Source organism: Sceloporus undulatus, chromosome 10, assembly GCF_019175285.1.
Source record: "Sceloporus undulatus isolate JIND9_A2432 ecotype Alabama chromosome 10, SceUnd_v1.1, whole genome shotgun sequence".
NCBI lineage: Eukaryota > Metazoa > Chordata > Lepidosauria > Squamata > Phrynosomatidae > Sceloporus > Sceloporus undulatus.
In genome coordinates this window covers 13,271,302-13,287,061 of record NC_056531.1, presented here as the reverse complement: position 1 = coordinate 13,287,061, position 15,760 = coordinate 13,271,302, and the positions used below count along the sequence as shown (strand labels likewise).

Genomic DNA, 15,760 nt, shown 5'->3' with positions numbered 1-15,760 from the left:
TGACCATCCATCTTTGTAATAAAGGGCCAAATGCAGAGTCTTTCATACTTCAGAGAGACCTAATGAAATCAATAGGATTTAATGAGTAACCAAATATTGACTCTAACCCAAATTTGGTCTTTGGGCAGTTTTTTTTTTTTTAGGGTATATTTGTCACTCTGAGATGCTCAATGTAGAGTGTGTGTGGGTCTGGGTGTGTTATTTCATGTTCACAGCAACCCTGCAAAGTAGTTTAGGCTGAGAATGTGTGAGTGTCCCAAGAGTGCTTGGTAAACTGCACAATGGAGTGGGAATCCACTTCTTGTTCTCTGAATCACATTAGCTGTTGTTGAAGTGATTGTTCAAGGGTCTTTCTGGGTCTTCTCTGAGTCATCCATACAATGACTCTGTAAGGTAGGACTATGCTGGTAACCCTGTTTTGTTAATGTAGATTGACAGCTAAAACTATATGGCCTAAAGAGACGTTGTAGCACCTTGGAGACTCACTGAAAGAAAGAAGTTGGCAGCATGAGCTTTTGTAGACATGCTGCCAACTTCTTACTTTCAGTGAGTCTCCAAGGTGCTACAAGATCTCTCTACATACTGATTCTACAGATCAGCACAGCTATATCTCTGAATTCCACCTATATGGCCTAAAATAAGAACTGTTACTATTTTCCAAGCCAATAATATCATATGCATAGCCCTAACACTGAGTCAAATCCAAAGGCCACCTACTGGATGCCACAACGGGGAGTTTACTAGCAATGCCTAAAGGCAACCCTTGCTGTCTGCAGACTGCAATGGGGATTTATAGGTACACTGCCTCTCTCCACAGACGTTCCATTTAATTGCCATGCTGTTGCTGCAGCTGCCTGTTTGTTAGTGTTATGTGCCTTCAAGTAAACTCCAACTGACAGAGGCCTTCTCCTGACCTAGGGTTTTCTTGGTCCGATTTATTCAGAAGAGGTTTGCCTTTGCCTCCTTCTAAGGCTGAGAGAGGGGGAGTGAGACTTAGCCAAGGTCCCCCAGTGGTTTCTGAGGCCCAGGTGAAAGAAGAAATCCTCATTCTCCACCCTTTGGGTGTTGCCAGTGAAAACGTATGTGTTTGTCTTTGGGTTTTGCATTACTCTTAGAAGGGAGTTGAGGAATGCTATTCTTAACCGGCCCTTGGCTTTTGCAGCTTGTTTTGAACAGGGGGATGTCCATGTAAGAGCGCCGCCATGTCAATGTACCTGAAGCATTTTACAGTGGTGGGGGATGATCCCACTCAGTGGAACAATGACTACAAGAAATGGGAGGAAGAAGAGATGGAGGAGGAAAGGGAAGGAAAGATGCCGGACACGGCAGTCAAAGTCGACTCTGCGCCTAGGCCACCATCCTTCCGGGAAGTGATGAAAAAGTTGTTCCAGTCGCACAAATTTCAGGTATGGGGTGTCCCTTCTCCACACATTTCTTCTTGCTCTGTTCTCCGTACCCTGCCTTTTTTAAGCACAAGGCCACCGTGATGTCCCCGTGAATGCAAGAATCGGCTTTATGAGAAACCAGACCGTGAAGTCGAAGGCTTTCATGGCCGGCATCCATGGTTTTTTGTGAGTTTTTTGGGCTAGAAACCAGACCATTTGGTCCATCTCATCTGTCCTTCCCTACTCTGGCCGGCAGCAACCCACAGAGGTCTCAGCTCACTGGGCTTCCCTGTCATCTGCTTCCTCTTAGTTGGGGATGCCAGGACATGGGAGTCTTGCAAGGGATTTCTCATACTACCACTTTGAGTTTTATTATGGAAGTAATGGGGTTCCTTGAACCCGTGTTGAATTTTCTGGACAGAAACACATTCACTTGCTTATGCTTTTATCCTCAAAAGTGCATGCTGGGTTCCTCCAGAGAGGACAAATGTGTTGGGAGGTTGTGGTTTTTGTGGCTGTAGTTCTGTTTTTGAAAAATCCAAAGAATGCTTCTGTTGTCTTTCGCTATTTCCAGGCAATTCCCAGCACCAGCTGTGACATTTTATTCTCACTCTCAAGTGGGTTTCTTTTTAATTTCAAGGAAGATTGGAACAAAGATCTTCTTTGGAGGCAGAGGCCTGTTACAGACTGCCAAAATAAAGCTGCTTCGGGTCTCTTTGGAGGTATGCTGTTTAAATGATGCATGGGTCCTAAGAGTCCGGAGGTCGCGCCAAAGCCACACTCCATTCCTAAGCACCGGAGTGCAGCTTTTGGTGCAGCTTCCGGATTCTTAGGATGCACGCATCATTTAAACAGCATACCTCCAAAGAGACTCGAAGCAGCTTTATTTTGGCAGTCTGTAACAGGCCAGAGTCTCCTTCTTCGGAGGTTTTTAAACAGAGACTGGAGGGCCATCTGTTGGAGGTGCTTGCATGGCATCTTCCTGCATGGCAGAAAGGGGCTGGACTGGATAGCCCTTGGTTGTCCCTTCCAACTCTATGATTCTGTGACTGAAAAAGAGTATTCTTCACTCCTTTGTGGTTTAACTCTCTTTCCTTCTGAGTTACAGTGTATCAATGAAATTGCACTTTTATGCCATAGCACTATAACAAATTATATAAATATATAAATAATACAGTTTGACCCCACTTGAACTTCCATGGCTCCATCCTACAGAATCCTGGGATTTGTTTTATCATGAGACACCAGCATTCTTTGACAGAGAAGGCTAAAGACTTCAGAAAACTGCAAATCCCAGGATTCCATTGGATGCAGCTACAGCAGTCAGTTGTGTTGAACTGTATTACTTCTTCAGTTAGATGCACCCTATGATTATACGATATATATTCGAGGAGGGCTGTTGGAATCAAGGTTCCCTCCTCCCCAGTGTCCAATGCTGTAGCTGTTCCATCATACTGGAGCCAAGACCTTTGTTCAATGAGCAAAGTTGTATGTTGTTGCTGTTGTTATCCATACACACATGACACTGTGACTGCCAACACTCATTTCTGCTTCATCTACCTCTGCCTGGGGGTTATATTTGACTTCAAGCCATGCCATGCCATGTCAACTTTCTTATGGTCATAGACCAACCTCTATACAGTTGTACAAAGCAAACAGGGACAAATGACAAGTCTAGGGAAGTTCCAAAATCTGTAGTTATAATGAAAGACAAACACCTACTTGTCTTCAGTAAGGAACCTTAGCAGGACTAGATCCTTCCCATAAAATGACAAAGAGAGCTTGACCAGCTAGTTCCCAGCAGAAGTTAGAATTTGAGAGGAGGGGGGCAATTTTTTATTCAGACTGGCTTTTCGAACTCACGGCTTTGAATAAAAGGTCCGTAAAAGGGTGCTGTAACTTGTACTATTTTAAGTGTTTTTAAATTTTTTGTTAAAGCGTATATTTAAAATAGTTTTAATATGATTAGCAGTTTAATTCTGTTTTAATGTTGACTTGGGAGTAAGGGATATGTATTTCCTCTCAAAGCTTCAAATCAAGTCTAATCAGTTTCAAAGGGGATTTTGTCACTTATTTTCAACTTTGGTTCCGTTTCTTCATCCCAGATATTGATTGTCGGCCTAGTTATCTTCGATGCTGTCTTGGTGCTTGGGGAACTGCTTTTGGACTTAAAAATCATCCATCCGGACAAAAATGAGATTGCACCCAAGGTAAAAGGGGGGGGAGAGAGGATGGAGGTGCAGGAATTTTCCTGCTTTCACCAGGGAACTGTTAGCTTTCTGGACTACAACTCCCAGAATTCTGGCTGAGGGATTCTGGGTGTTGTCCCCAAGTCTGTTTCTCCTCCCACCAACTTGGGCACATCCTGCTGTTGTGTAGCTTGTAGTGCCTTGCCATATGTGTTGCTATTTTCACACCTCACAGGTCTTCCACTACCTGAGCCTCTCCATTTTAACCCTCTTTCTGGTGGAAGTGAGCTTCAAGCTCTTTGCTTACCGCCTCGAGTTCTTCAAACACAAGTTTGAAGTCCTGGATGCCATTGTCGTCATTGTCTCCTTCGTCCTTGATATTGTTCTCCTGTTCCGGGAGCACGAGTTTGAAGCCCTTGGGTTGCTGATCCTCTTGAGATTGTGGCGAGTGGCCAGGATTATCAATGGTAAGTCTGAAAAATGGGATGGATTTCATATGCAGCTGTATGCATGGCTGCTCAATAGGCTGCACCCACATGCACACAGAGTCAGGAATTGATCCAATGAAAGGCTCTTTTACATCTTAGGCTCACCTAACATATGCTTCAATATATGAATTCCCTATTTCTCATCTCTTTAGTTTCTCAACTCCTCTGGTACCCTGCCAGAAACACCAAAGTTTCATCCTACCTTTGGCTCTGTGTGTTTTGATCCTGTTCCACCTCCCCTTAATTATTACTGTTTTACCTTCTCCACACCAGCTTTCCTTCAGGTCTACCCAAAACCATGATTTCTTATATGTGTATTGCACTAACAAAGGCTGCTTCTCAAATGCCACCTTTTCTGGTAAAGAAATATGAATTGTTTGAGCAACCCTACATTTGGACCTCAAACGTCTTGATTCATCTCCATCACATCACCTATCTCTCACTCTTCCATTCCCATAATTATAAAATGGGTAGAATGGCCACATACCTAGCAGGCAGATTGCAAGGAGCATTGTAAAGTTCTTATGAAACAATGATGGGCATGATTGTTGGAGCTTAGCTAACAGGACATACAGTAGTAACTTTCGCCCTCTGAATCCATTGGCAGGGATCATTTTGTCAGTGAAGACGCGGTCTGAACAGCAAGTGTCCAAGCTGAAGCAAGCCAACCTGCAGCTCACTGTGAAGGTCCAACAGCTGGAAAGCAGCTGTGCAGAGAAGGTAAAAGCTGTTTCTTCAGTGATACTGAGTCTGATTCAGCTAAACCTAGATGGAGCTAAGTGGCACAAACAGGACATCAACTGGTCACAAGTAACTTCTTTCATTTGGTTTTGGTAGAATTTAGTGCAGAGCTTTTGATTTCATTGCCTTCCTTCTTCACCTTTGAGCACCAGAGTTTCCATAGGTCAGACTTATGCCATCGCAACTGTTTTGGTTGTTGCAGAGGCCAGAATTCTTTACCAGCTGTGCAACAACCAAAGCTCCTACCAGCATCATCACCTTTTCAGTGACAACAGCCATTTCTATGTTGCTGGAGAGCAGGGGATGAGTGGAGGTGCATATAGCTCTTTTCATGGAGCTGGACACATGGCAAAGACTTTATCTGAGGGACCTCCTGATGGACCCCCAAGGTTTCTGCAGATTTTGGCTGCAGCACATGAATTCAAACATGTGTGGTAATCTAAGGCTATGGGTTTCTGTGAATTGGTTAGAGTGCAGATAATCCCCTGGTTGAAACAGCCTCACTGGGTGCCACTACGGTTCTAGACACAAATCAAAGCTCTGGTTTTGGTCCTACACAGTTTTGGTCCAGACTATCTGATTCTTGTATCTCCCCACATGAGCCTGCCCAACTCTTACAGTCTTCCCATCCCGCCACCCTTTTAAAACTTTTGCACTCCATGAAGTTTTAAATGTACTGTTTTAATTTATATCACAAGTCACTTAGGACAAACATGGGATATAAATCAAATAAATAAACAGATTTGAGTAGGTCAGCTTGTCTGGGGGGGGGAAGCTGTTTGACCAGGGATTACTGCAAACAGAGAACAAGATATTTTTAAAAACATTCTTACCTGCAAGGCTAATTGCTACTTGTGAAGAACTAGGAGGCCAAGTTCTGTGCAGGAAACAAACTGAAATAATTGTTTCTTCACCAACAGGAGCTAGAAATTGAAAGGCTCAACAACTTGTTGAAACAACATGGACTTCTCAGCCAGCTCAGATAGATGCCTGGCCCTGTTCCTACTGGGCTGAAATCCTTCCAAGGAAATATGTCCTGGTGCCGTGAAGCTATTTTTTTCCTCTATACTGTGACATTTTGAAAATCTCCTTTTGTACATTCCCTGCCTTGTCTGCAAGCATCTTCTGTTCCCTTCATTTCTCTGAAACTCTTTCAGTATTGTAAAGAAATCCACAAGCTGGAAAACCCAATTATTCCAATCTTTAATTGTGCAGCTGTACAGTTTGGAAAAAAAGAACAAAAATAATTTAATAAAGCCAAAGCTGTATAAAAAGATGGTCTTTCTTAGTTCCACAAAAACTGCAAGTTAACAGCGGTAGTACCCCTAGAAGGAGAGAGGGAGTAGATCTCTTTGAAGGGTAATCACTTCTCCAAACTTTCTACCTCAAGACATGGCTTTGTGGTTGGTGTTCCCTTATGGTTTCTGTTGTTGTTACCTTCTTAGTCAGAAGTCTTGCTGTACACAACCTTTGTGACACACTGCTAACTCCAAAGCACCATCATATGAGGTGAAGATCTTCAGTGGCCAAGATGAAATTACCAACACTCCCTGCAGATGTTGTTGAACTCCAATTCTGTAACAGCTAGGTGATCAGGTACAGGAACACCAAGTTTTCTCCCCCTGGGAAACTGCCCAAATGGAGTGGCCTGCATCTGACTGGTGTGAGGGAGTTGTCTAGCATCATGTGAAAAGCTGCTTCCTCGAAAGAGAGGGAAAGACACATGGCATTCACCCTGCCCATGGTGCCTACCTTTACAATATCCTGCCCCAAGAACACATTGCTCCAAGAGTTGGGCACAGCTGTGTTTGGTAGCAGAGAAACTAAGTTGGAATTTTGGGAAGGACTGGAATGAGGGTAGAGGTGTTCGGGAGCACTGTCAGAGGAGTGTGGCCCATGGGAGGGAATTGGATGGGTGGATATTGGGCCCCTGCTCTAAACAAATGGGAAGAAAAAGTCAAACGGCAGGTTGGCCTTGATGGTTGGAAGAGCTTTGTAACCCGGACTGGCTGGTGTGGAGACATCAGCGAAAGTAACAGAAGTAAGTATCTGGATGGTGCTTTCATTTCCCAAAGCCACCTGCAACAGAAACATGGATATGGATTCCATGAGCTGGTTCCACTCTTGCCACACCAAAGAGCAGTTTACCTTCAGAGAACAACCCACACTGAAGAAATGTCAGATTGTGGTCTAAAATGAAGAAACTGTTAATGCTAACAGTAGGGTCAGAATGCTGACAGTAGGGTCAGAATGCTCCAGTAATGCTTAATCTTCTTTTCCTTAAGATTGCTAAGAACCTATTAACTTTGTAAATTTTATCTTGATTCAGAATTCTTTTACTTTAGGTGGCTCTATCTTATTCTGGCCTTATCGGAATTGGCTGATGGAAAAGGCACTCCCATCTTCTCCTCCTCTTTCTCTTATGGTGAAAATCTATGTGGTTTCACACATACCCAGTCTCATCTTCCTCCCACCTAGACCACAGGCAGCCTTTAGTTTTCAACAGTTCTAGCTTAAAAGAGGAAGGATGAAGGTCCCCCAACGGATAATCCCAAAAGCTCCCTTTCCAACCTTGCTTGCGATAGACAGCTCGGTACCACCTTTTGAGTTGAAGCATGATCCTGCTGCAATGCAGCAAGATCTCTCCTTTTGAAATGCCAGTTTCATGTGCCAGACATCTCTGTCATATACAATATCTAAGACCTTGCAAGCTTTGAATAAGACTCAGTTAGTTAAAAATACACCCAAAGTCACAGCGTTTCCTTCTCTCGCAAGCAATAACCACCCACCTGGGGTAAGGCAGCTGTCATTACTGTCGCTGTGAGGCTCACGATTTTAGCCTGAGGGTTCACCAAGGAGCCATATTTAGTCCACTGCACTTCTATTTCAAACGAGACTGGAATTTCACAGGTGCTCTAAAAATAAAGAGCGAGACAGATGTTTTGTTAGTTACAAGGCATGGCTATGGCTGGCGATATGAGAAAAGCATGGCATTGATTTTATTCTTGTAATAATTATGTCTTCTTCATTTCATTATATCTCTCCATCCTCCCATAAATGGGACTCAAGCACAGCGATATAAAATTTCCAGAATTTTTGAAACATCAGCAAAAAAGTTTCTTTTGGGGTTCTCTTTTGGGAGGAGGGAGGAAATATGAAAATGAAATATTAGCATCCTTTACAGATTGAAAGACACTTTGTTTAGGACAAGGTGCTCATATATTTATATTCTGACATTATTTTTAGAAATTATGTAGTGAATAGACTTTTAGGTAGCATCATTTGAATTCCTGTTCTTGGTTTCCTTTTCTCAGTCCTTTTTGTGGGAATGGGTGTTTATGTCTGCTTTGTTCTATGGAAAACCAGAGGAAACGAAATAATTTTCTTTGTTTTACTAATGCTGATGGTTTTGTTTGTTTATATTTGGTTTTTGATTTGGTGTTTGCCAGCTTATACATTGGACTCAAGAAGGTGCTCATCATGCTGGATTGGCAAAGGCGATGCCTCCTAAGGAGTGGAAGCCAAGAAGAAGTTATGATAACATTGATAGTCTGATGATTCCAGAGAGGTTCCTTATACTGCAGGACCTTGTAGATCCATTTGTAACAATAATATTTTACAAAGTAAATTCAGTTTGTTGCTGTTTTCTTAGTGAACTGTCACCTTCATTTATCAAACCATGATACATCTATGCCAAGCCAAGTTATACACAGTACATTTTATTTGTCCTTCTAAAAGGAAACGTTTGGGAATCCTTTTTTCTTCCCCTCCATTTTTCTGGGAAAAAATGTTTCAGGGGAAAAAACCTCCCCACCATCCCACAATTTTTCTGGATTACTTTTTCAGACCTTCACAGGGGTCTTTTTTCAAACCTTCACTGAGCCCCACCCTCACCAGTGTTCATTGACAATTGCACATGTTTAAGCAAGCAGAATTGCTACTGCTACTTTTTTTCACATACAGGGCACCTAATGTGATTGAATCGGCCAGGAAGTAGACAGAGTGTTAGATGTAAGTGTGAGGGAGCTGGCTCAAGTCATGCAAAGACATAAATAAGTAGAATGTCATTTATGCGCATAATGGCTAGCTTTGGGGCTATACTCCCAAGCAGCTCCTTTGTCATCTTCAACCGTAGCAAAGGGAGAGAAATCTGGATTTTCCACCACAGGAAACAAAATATATGGAAGAGATCAGGCTCTTAAGGGTGCTTCTCTTCCAGGACAATGCTCAGTAGAAATAAAATCAGACACATTAACTTTAGCAATGGTATATGTGCTCATACCAGCTTGGTGATGTTATTATGAATCTGAATCCAGTCTGGTCCATTTTGGGGTAGAGAATCTCCAAAGGTGGCTACGCAGTCTGGAAAGTTTTGACCCTTCAGCACAGTCAGGAGGGCTGGTGCCAAGAGCTCACAGTCTGCATCCTTGGTAATTCTTTCAGAAAAGAAAATCACCTGGTCAACAGCACTGGACAGTAACTCCTTCCTTGCTCTCCTCTCTTCTGAGAATAGCATCTAAACCAGATCTGGGCAACTTCAATGGGGTTGTTGTTGTTATGAGCCTTCAAATAAACTCCTAGTTATGGATCCAAATGCTGACCTACACTAGGCTGAGCCATATCTACCATTCCCACAACTTAGTGAACAGTCTCTGAAGCCCCACACAGAGCCATTCCCCTTTGTGGGGAAGGGACAGGATCAGAGAAGTGTCTGGCAACATTTCTGTAGCTGGATGCAAAAATGATTATAGAAACCGAGACCTCTAAAGGACCCTGGTAAATCTCTGCACTGAGGTTTTCATTTTGCACCTGGCTATGGGACATAGTCAGATCTTCTATGATCCTGACACTCCTCACGAGGCACAGAATGGCCAGGTGGGCAGCTTCAGAGGCTGTTCAGTAAGTTGGAGGCAGTTTTCAGTGTTGTTGGAAAGTGCCCCTCAAAAGATGTATGCTTGTGTAAGGAAAACTGTGTATGTCCCTAAGAGGCCCTAGTCTAAACGTGCAAGTAACCAGAAATCCACTTCTGGTTTTGAAAACAGGTATTTTTGAATGTGGACAAGGGTAAACTGCAAGCTATTTAAAATGTGAACTTCCTGTCCTGGAGGCTTTCAGGAAAAAAAAATCATCTTTGCTTTCAAGCCGGGAAAATGGCATTCCAGGGAATCTGGAGGGGTGTGAGCTACAAAAACAGCTTTTGGGGGCCATACTTTGCCCACCCTTAACCTAAACAGGGTTTGCAGAGAACTGAAATGAATCCAAACCATCCTTATGTTCTTCAGCTACTCAGCAGGGAAAAATACTACCCACCATCTGACTGAAGGGCAAGGGATGCATCTGAATAACAGAGAATAAAGGGGTGTGGAGAGAAAGAACCAATGACTCACCTAACAGCACTCCCACTCTTCCATTTTGTTTGAGTTCCCAAATGAACTCTACTTTTTTGAAACAGTTTAGCAGAAATGCTTAGAGACAATCTAAAGTCTGTAAATAAGCAACTGCCTAGACAACATAAGGAGCCTTGGTTGGCTAGTCAGTTTGCTAGAGGGCTGTGGTGAACAAAAGGTGCCAAGTGCTCCTGTTAACCCAGTGCAGCCCAAAGCGGGTGACAAAACTCCATCTGAGACTAAATACTGGCATGAGACTGACATCTGACTAGAGCCATAAAGAACAGTTGAAAAGAACATCCCAACTGCATGTTTAAAACTCTTCAGCATTAAAGTAAGGGTGAGAAACTGCCTTGGCTAAGTCAAAAGCTTACTTCTGCCTCTTACCGTAGCTGGCATCCAGACATCATGTTGTACCCAAACAAGACTGGGGTTCGAATGCCTTCCACACCCAAACAATCCTGTGCCGGGGTGCTTTTCATGATGGTAAGCTGGCCCTTTTCATTCACACTCTGAATGACTCCAGAGGTAAAGGCCCAGAGTTAAGGGAAGAATAAAATGGCAAATATTCTAGCTGTAGGAAAGCTCTTATGAAGGATGTGGGTACCTTATAATACGTCAGCTACTGTCTCATCTGAATGGCTGGAAAAGTTCCTTTTTTGGTTTACAGATCCCAGAATCTACCAGCAAGTAAGGAGCTCCAGGAGTTGGAATCTCCCCAAAGGGAATTTTTGGATCCAGCATTGATTGCCACCACCTCCCCAAGTTCTGAGGACTTTTCCATTATCTGCTAGCTGATCCTTTTAATCAAACTGTCTGACAATTAAACTTTGAAACTTCTATACAAGAGTATTTGCTTTACCACATATTTACAGTTCTTCAGGCTAAATGCAAACTACAGATTTCGCAGGGCAAACTTCCACCAGCTCACACCCAGCACTAGAATGAATGTATCACTTTCCAGGCAGGCAGATTTTTGCATGGATGTTATAAGCCATATTAGATGAAAAGGACAAAAAGGATATCCAGCTGACCTAAAACCAGCCCTTACTGGTTGTCCAATAACATATCCAGGGCTTCCGCTGAGAGGAATCGGCCGAGTATCTTGCTATTTTAAAAGAAAATAATGACAAAAAAAAGTTGTAGTTCTGCTTACTGTGCATTTTGAATGCAAAAGAGCTAAAAGGAAGTTTCTTCAACGGGGTTATGAACAGTGCCTGAATTATTGTTTAATAAGCGCTGAACCATATGAATAACTGCAATTTCCTCATAATTATTATGACATTGCTGCTTCAACCATTTAAGAAAGGTACACAACAACTAACAGTTTTCAAAATTGGGTCTATGAAGGAAATACACTTGGAGGTCATTTAGGGGAATATTAGACATGGGTTATTAAACTCTCCTCTAGAAAAGCTACATTTCCTTCCACTGCAAGGTGGGAATCATCCTCCAGCTGTGCTTGGACTGCAGTGCCCATCAGCTATAGCCAAATTAGAAAAGCCAATACTGTGGACTGCTGCAAGTCACACATGAGGGTCATATGACTTCCACTTCCAAGAGCTATTATTTTTAAAAAGTTACCTGAATAAAACGGATTGCAAAGGCTTGCTGTATGAAAATGGCTGCCACGTTAATGGTCCCCAGGACCAAAGACACAGCCACACCAATTATTTCACCTGCCTCTGTGAAAGTTGTAAGATAATTTGCCTGAAAAATAAAGAACAAGGGGCAGAATCACCAGGGAGGTACAGAATTTCTGGAATAACTGGGAATGCCTAAACGTGTATATGCTTTAATTTTACTTGAAGTTTCAAGGCACTATTTCTCAAAGACTGTCAGTGTTCTAGGTGCCTCTAAAGTTCTATACAGTGGTACCCCGGGTTACGAATTTAATTCGTTCCGCCGCCGCGTTCGTAACCCGAAATGCTTCGTAAGCCGAAAAAGCCATAGGCGCTAATAGCGAAAGCCACGATTTCGTGCGAAAAAGCGCCGAAAAGCACCAAATTTTTTTCGTAACCCGAAATAACCTTCGTAACCCGGAACAGTTTTTTTCTATGGATTTTTTTCGTAACCCGGAAATTTCGTAAGGCGGCGCATTCGTATCCCGGGGTACCACTGTATAATCAGGACTCAAATATGTAACTTTTGAAACCACAAGGCTTTAGACCATCAAACATAGCTAGTAACTACACTGATGGTTTATCTCTAGTAAGCAGATTTCTACGGTTTAATATACCTTAATCTTTGCAAATGGCATATTGATTGAACTTATCCTCTTGACAGACTAACAGTTGGATTAAATACAAGCATAGCGTGGATATGGCTGGAGTGAGCAACTTTAGACAGGCTTTCACAAATTACAGAAAGTGTTTTGTTCCTTTAAAATCAGTGGATCCAGTGAAAGTGGTGCTTTTTACTAACGAAAGCGACACATTGGCCATTATTATGTCTGTACCTACAAATTTAACAATGATAGGCAATACAGGGCATGTTGAATGACCGAGACAGAATGGCTGGTCCTGTCTATCTCTTCCAGTTTTTCGGTTCAATGAAACCCACAGGTGATCTGGTTTCCAGAATGAAATGTTAGCCCCTCCTCTTGCCCTTTCATCAAACATAGAGAGGGCAAGGTAGGGGACACCTACCTCAAGCACCACATTGCTACATGACTTAGCATGTAAAGTAGGGAGCATCACAACATCAGTGTTGTTTAGACGTGTGCGTAGTCCGTCCAGTGTCTGAACAGTGATGGACTGGATAGTGATATTCACCTGAAAAATATAAGCCAGAAGCCTTAGCAAAAAAGAGTATGTTTTGCTTAAATGTCAGTGCTGTAGCTGACCATCTTCTACACAGGCAAATCCTGGCACATTTATGGCCCAAAGCACAATTTTCAGATCTGCTGTAAAAACAACAACATGAATATTGTTTCTATGGAAAACTGGATGAAACAAGTGGGGAACTTGGCAGCGATAGAAAAGTTAACATCCAGCATGCAAGATTTATGAAATGAACAGACTGAGACAGTTTTTTACATCATACGGTACCCCTTTGTTGACTATGTTAACCATAATGTGGATTTTACTTCTCCACATATGCTGACATTTTGGAAAGATTCTCTTTGTTTAAAAAAAATGGAACATTCCAGAAATCAAAGCTGATTTGAGCTCTGTATTTCTGCTCAAAGCCGAATGTGAAAAACAAAATGTGATGATTGTATAGTGCTCATATTGTTACATTAATAAAATATTTTTTTAAAAATAATAATTTTCCGATTGTGTCCTTGAGAATGAAGCTTATATGTGATGTTGCATTTGATTTCTATTTTAAAAATCCTTATTTTTGTATTATACACTTGAGTCTTGGAGAATGCTACATAAGAAATACTGGAAAGTGTGAGTTCAGTTTCTGCAGTTGCAGCAGTTTATCCAGGGTGGTGGTATCCAGGTAGGGAGATCAGATGAATAAAATCTCACACTGGAACATTCTGGTAGGTCCTCACACTAATAGGGATAAGTGGAAGTCCTCATGGTTGGTAGCAGTAGCAGGATTTGTGAAAGTCGACATTTGGTGGTAGTGGTTGGGATAAATAAGCAGAAGACTCCCACAGCTTCATCAAGAAAGACCACCCACAGAAACACAGGGACCTAAGCTATAGCAAATTAGAATAAGGGATCCATCCAGAGCTTGGAAAAGTTATTGCCAGCAGAAGAGCTCCACAGCCAGCATAGACAGTAGCCAAGCCAGCATGGGGATTCTGGATGTTGTAGTGCAAAAAAGAAGGGGGGGATTTTCCTCCCAAGCTCTCTAGACCCATCCTGGCAGCAATGATTCTCCAGAGTTTCAGACATGGCTCTTTCTCAGTTTGGTACTGGGGAAAGCACCTGGGATCTTTTGCACACAAAGCATGTGCTCTACCATGAAGCTACAGCCTACATGGTCTTTCATGACAGACAATTGCTCCTCTAATGCTGACCAATCTGTGTGGAGTGAAGGGACAACGTTCAGAGAGTGTTCCTAACTAAAACACACCTAGGCTGCAAGTCCCAAAAGACCTAGCCAGCCCCCCTCCCCAAGATCAGTGCACAAACATGCAAAGAATTTTCCACTGTGTGGACATACACTGTGGTTTACCATTACCCGCAAAAATGATTCCATTGCTAAGACCAACTGATAACATGTACTCAGTATATCGCTCCATTATTCTTTACCATTAGTATGGTAAGAGGCCGTGTGCCAAATGCAAACATGCCCACATACAGTACTAACACTCACTCTGTCACACTCAGAATAAAAGGATACCTACCATTTGACTGGAATTTGGTACCTAGTGGGAATAAAAAGAAGTTTTTCAGGCACAGTGTTATTTACTTTTTCACAAAAATGCTAATTTGGTTAATCCTCCATCCTAAAATCTCAGGTGCTCCTATCACAAAAGTGGGGCAGGAGGTGGGGTGGATCTCCTTAAATCTAAATTCACAACTGCAAGTGGTGTGAACATTTCTCTCTGCACAAACACCAAATAAAACACCACACTTGCTCCACCTCTTAGTTTGTTATAGACAGAATGCCATTTTTTCACCTGGTTCCTACATGAAACACTTACAGCCAAAATGCTAATATTGGTGTAGAACTCCATACTGAGAGCCGGAAGGGTGGTACAGTCTTTCTCTTGGATCACCGTGTTGCACTTTGCAGCCTGGTTCATTAGAAACCCTATAAAAACCGCAAAAACAAGGGAGCTAAGAGCCACAAAAATCTTCACAGAACTGCAAGCAAACATTGTTAAGGCTGATGTCAGCAAAACTGAAATGCAGCTCCGGTACAAGTACCTGAAGGTACTTGTATATCTCCACAAAACAAGCTTAAATTTTGTTAATGTTTCTAGCCATCTCCAGGGAGAAGATGTGGACTGTTGAGAGAGGAACCCCACAATTATGGCAAGGAAAGACCCCCACAAAACACAAGGCTTCTTCTCTTACCTGCAGGGTTATCATGAGCACACCATGAAAAGAAGAGGGGAGCTGGAAGCCTTAAGTATCCATTAGAAGTTTGAATCAGATCCTTGTACTGTTAAAAGAAAACACAAAGGTTGCATTTTTCCATGTATAAAAAAAGAGAGATATATTACCAGTTTCATTGTGAGACTTTAATGGCACTGCATTTGCCCAACTGTAATGACCATAATGGCTAATGCATGCAAGATCTTTTCCTCTTTACCTGATATCTGGTGGTCTCATTTGCATCAGTGCCATGCCAAGTTTCTGATTCAACTCTCAAGCCAAGATCATTTTCAGTACCAAAAGCATCCCCATCAAATTCAAGCAACTTGTCAAAATTGTGTGAAGTGGGTATTTCTGGAGTCTGGAAGGACAGAGCATCTTTGACTGAAAAGAAAAACAAAAACTCAGTGTGTCATATTTGATTGCGCTGATCATTTTATTTTGCAACCCATTTTTATGAATGGCTTGTTTTTGTTGTGTGCCTTCAAGCTGATTCTAACTCATGGCTATCCTAAAGTGACTTTACAGCAGTTTTCTTATAACGATTTTGTTGAGTGCGGGGGG

At 42.3% G+C, this 15,760-nt stretch overlaps 2 protein-coding genes across 4 annotated transcripts in view; one reads left to right on the top strand and one right to left on the bottom strand.

The window, feature by feature from the left end:
* Positions 1 to 6,077, top strand: part of HVCN1 (hydrogen voltage gated channel 1) — a 17,666-nt gene extending 11,589 nt beyond the window's left edge. For 2 of the 3 annotated variants that reach the window (XM_042441402.1, XM_042441401.1), the window contains exons 2-6: positions 1,163 to 1,406; positions 3,491 to 3,595; positions 3,810 to 4,041; positions 4,670 to 4,782; positions 5,724 to 6,077. In XM_042441402.1, the coding sequence (XP_042297336.1) occupies positions 1,203 to 1,406; positions 3,491 to 3,595; positions 3,810 to 4,041; positions 4,670 to 4,782; positions 5,724 to 5,789 (720 nt within the window). In that variant the 5' untranslated portion in view covers positions 1,163 to 1,202 and the 3' untranslated portion in view covers positions 5,790 to 6,077. Of the gene's footprint in view, positions 1 to 634; positions 1,080 to 1,162; positions 1,407 to 3,490; positions 3,596 to 3,809; positions 4,042 to 4,669; positions 4,783 to 5,723 lie in introns of those variants that run through there. The other variant, XM_042441403.1, reaches the window with a different exon arrangement.
* Positions 5,985 to 15,760, bottom strand: part of TCTN1 (tectonic family member 1) — a 10,341-nt gene continuing 565 nt past the window's right edge. Inside the window, exons 2-12 of the mRNA XM_042441882.1 lie at positions 15,414 to 15,599; positions 15,176 to 15,263; positions 14,800 to 14,909; positions 14,500 to 14,520; positions 12,839 to 12,964; positions 11,775 to 11,900; positions 11,216 to 11,298; positions 10,578 to 10,718; positions 9,086 to 9,239; positions 7,593 to 7,718; positions 5,985 to 6,882 (exon numbers count right to left, since the gene is read on the bottom strand). Of these exons, the coding sequence (XP_042297816.1) occupies positions 6,739 to 6,882; positions 7,593 to 7,718; positions 9,086 to 9,239; positions 10,578 to 10,718; positions 11,216 to 11,298; positions 11,775 to 11,900; positions 12,839 to 12,964; positions 14,500 to 14,520; positions 14,800 to 14,909; positions 15,176 to 15,263; positions 15,414 to 15,599 (1,305 nt within the window). The 3' untranslated portion in view covers positions 5,985 to 6,738. The remainder of the gene's footprint in view (positions 6,883 to 7,592; positions 7,719 to 9,085; positions 9,240 to 10,577; positions 10,719 to 11,215; positions 11,299 to 11,774; positions 11,901 to 12,838; positions 12,965 to 14,499; positions 14,521 to 14,799; positions 14,910 to 15,175; positions 15,264 to 15,413; positions 15,600 to 15,760) is intronic.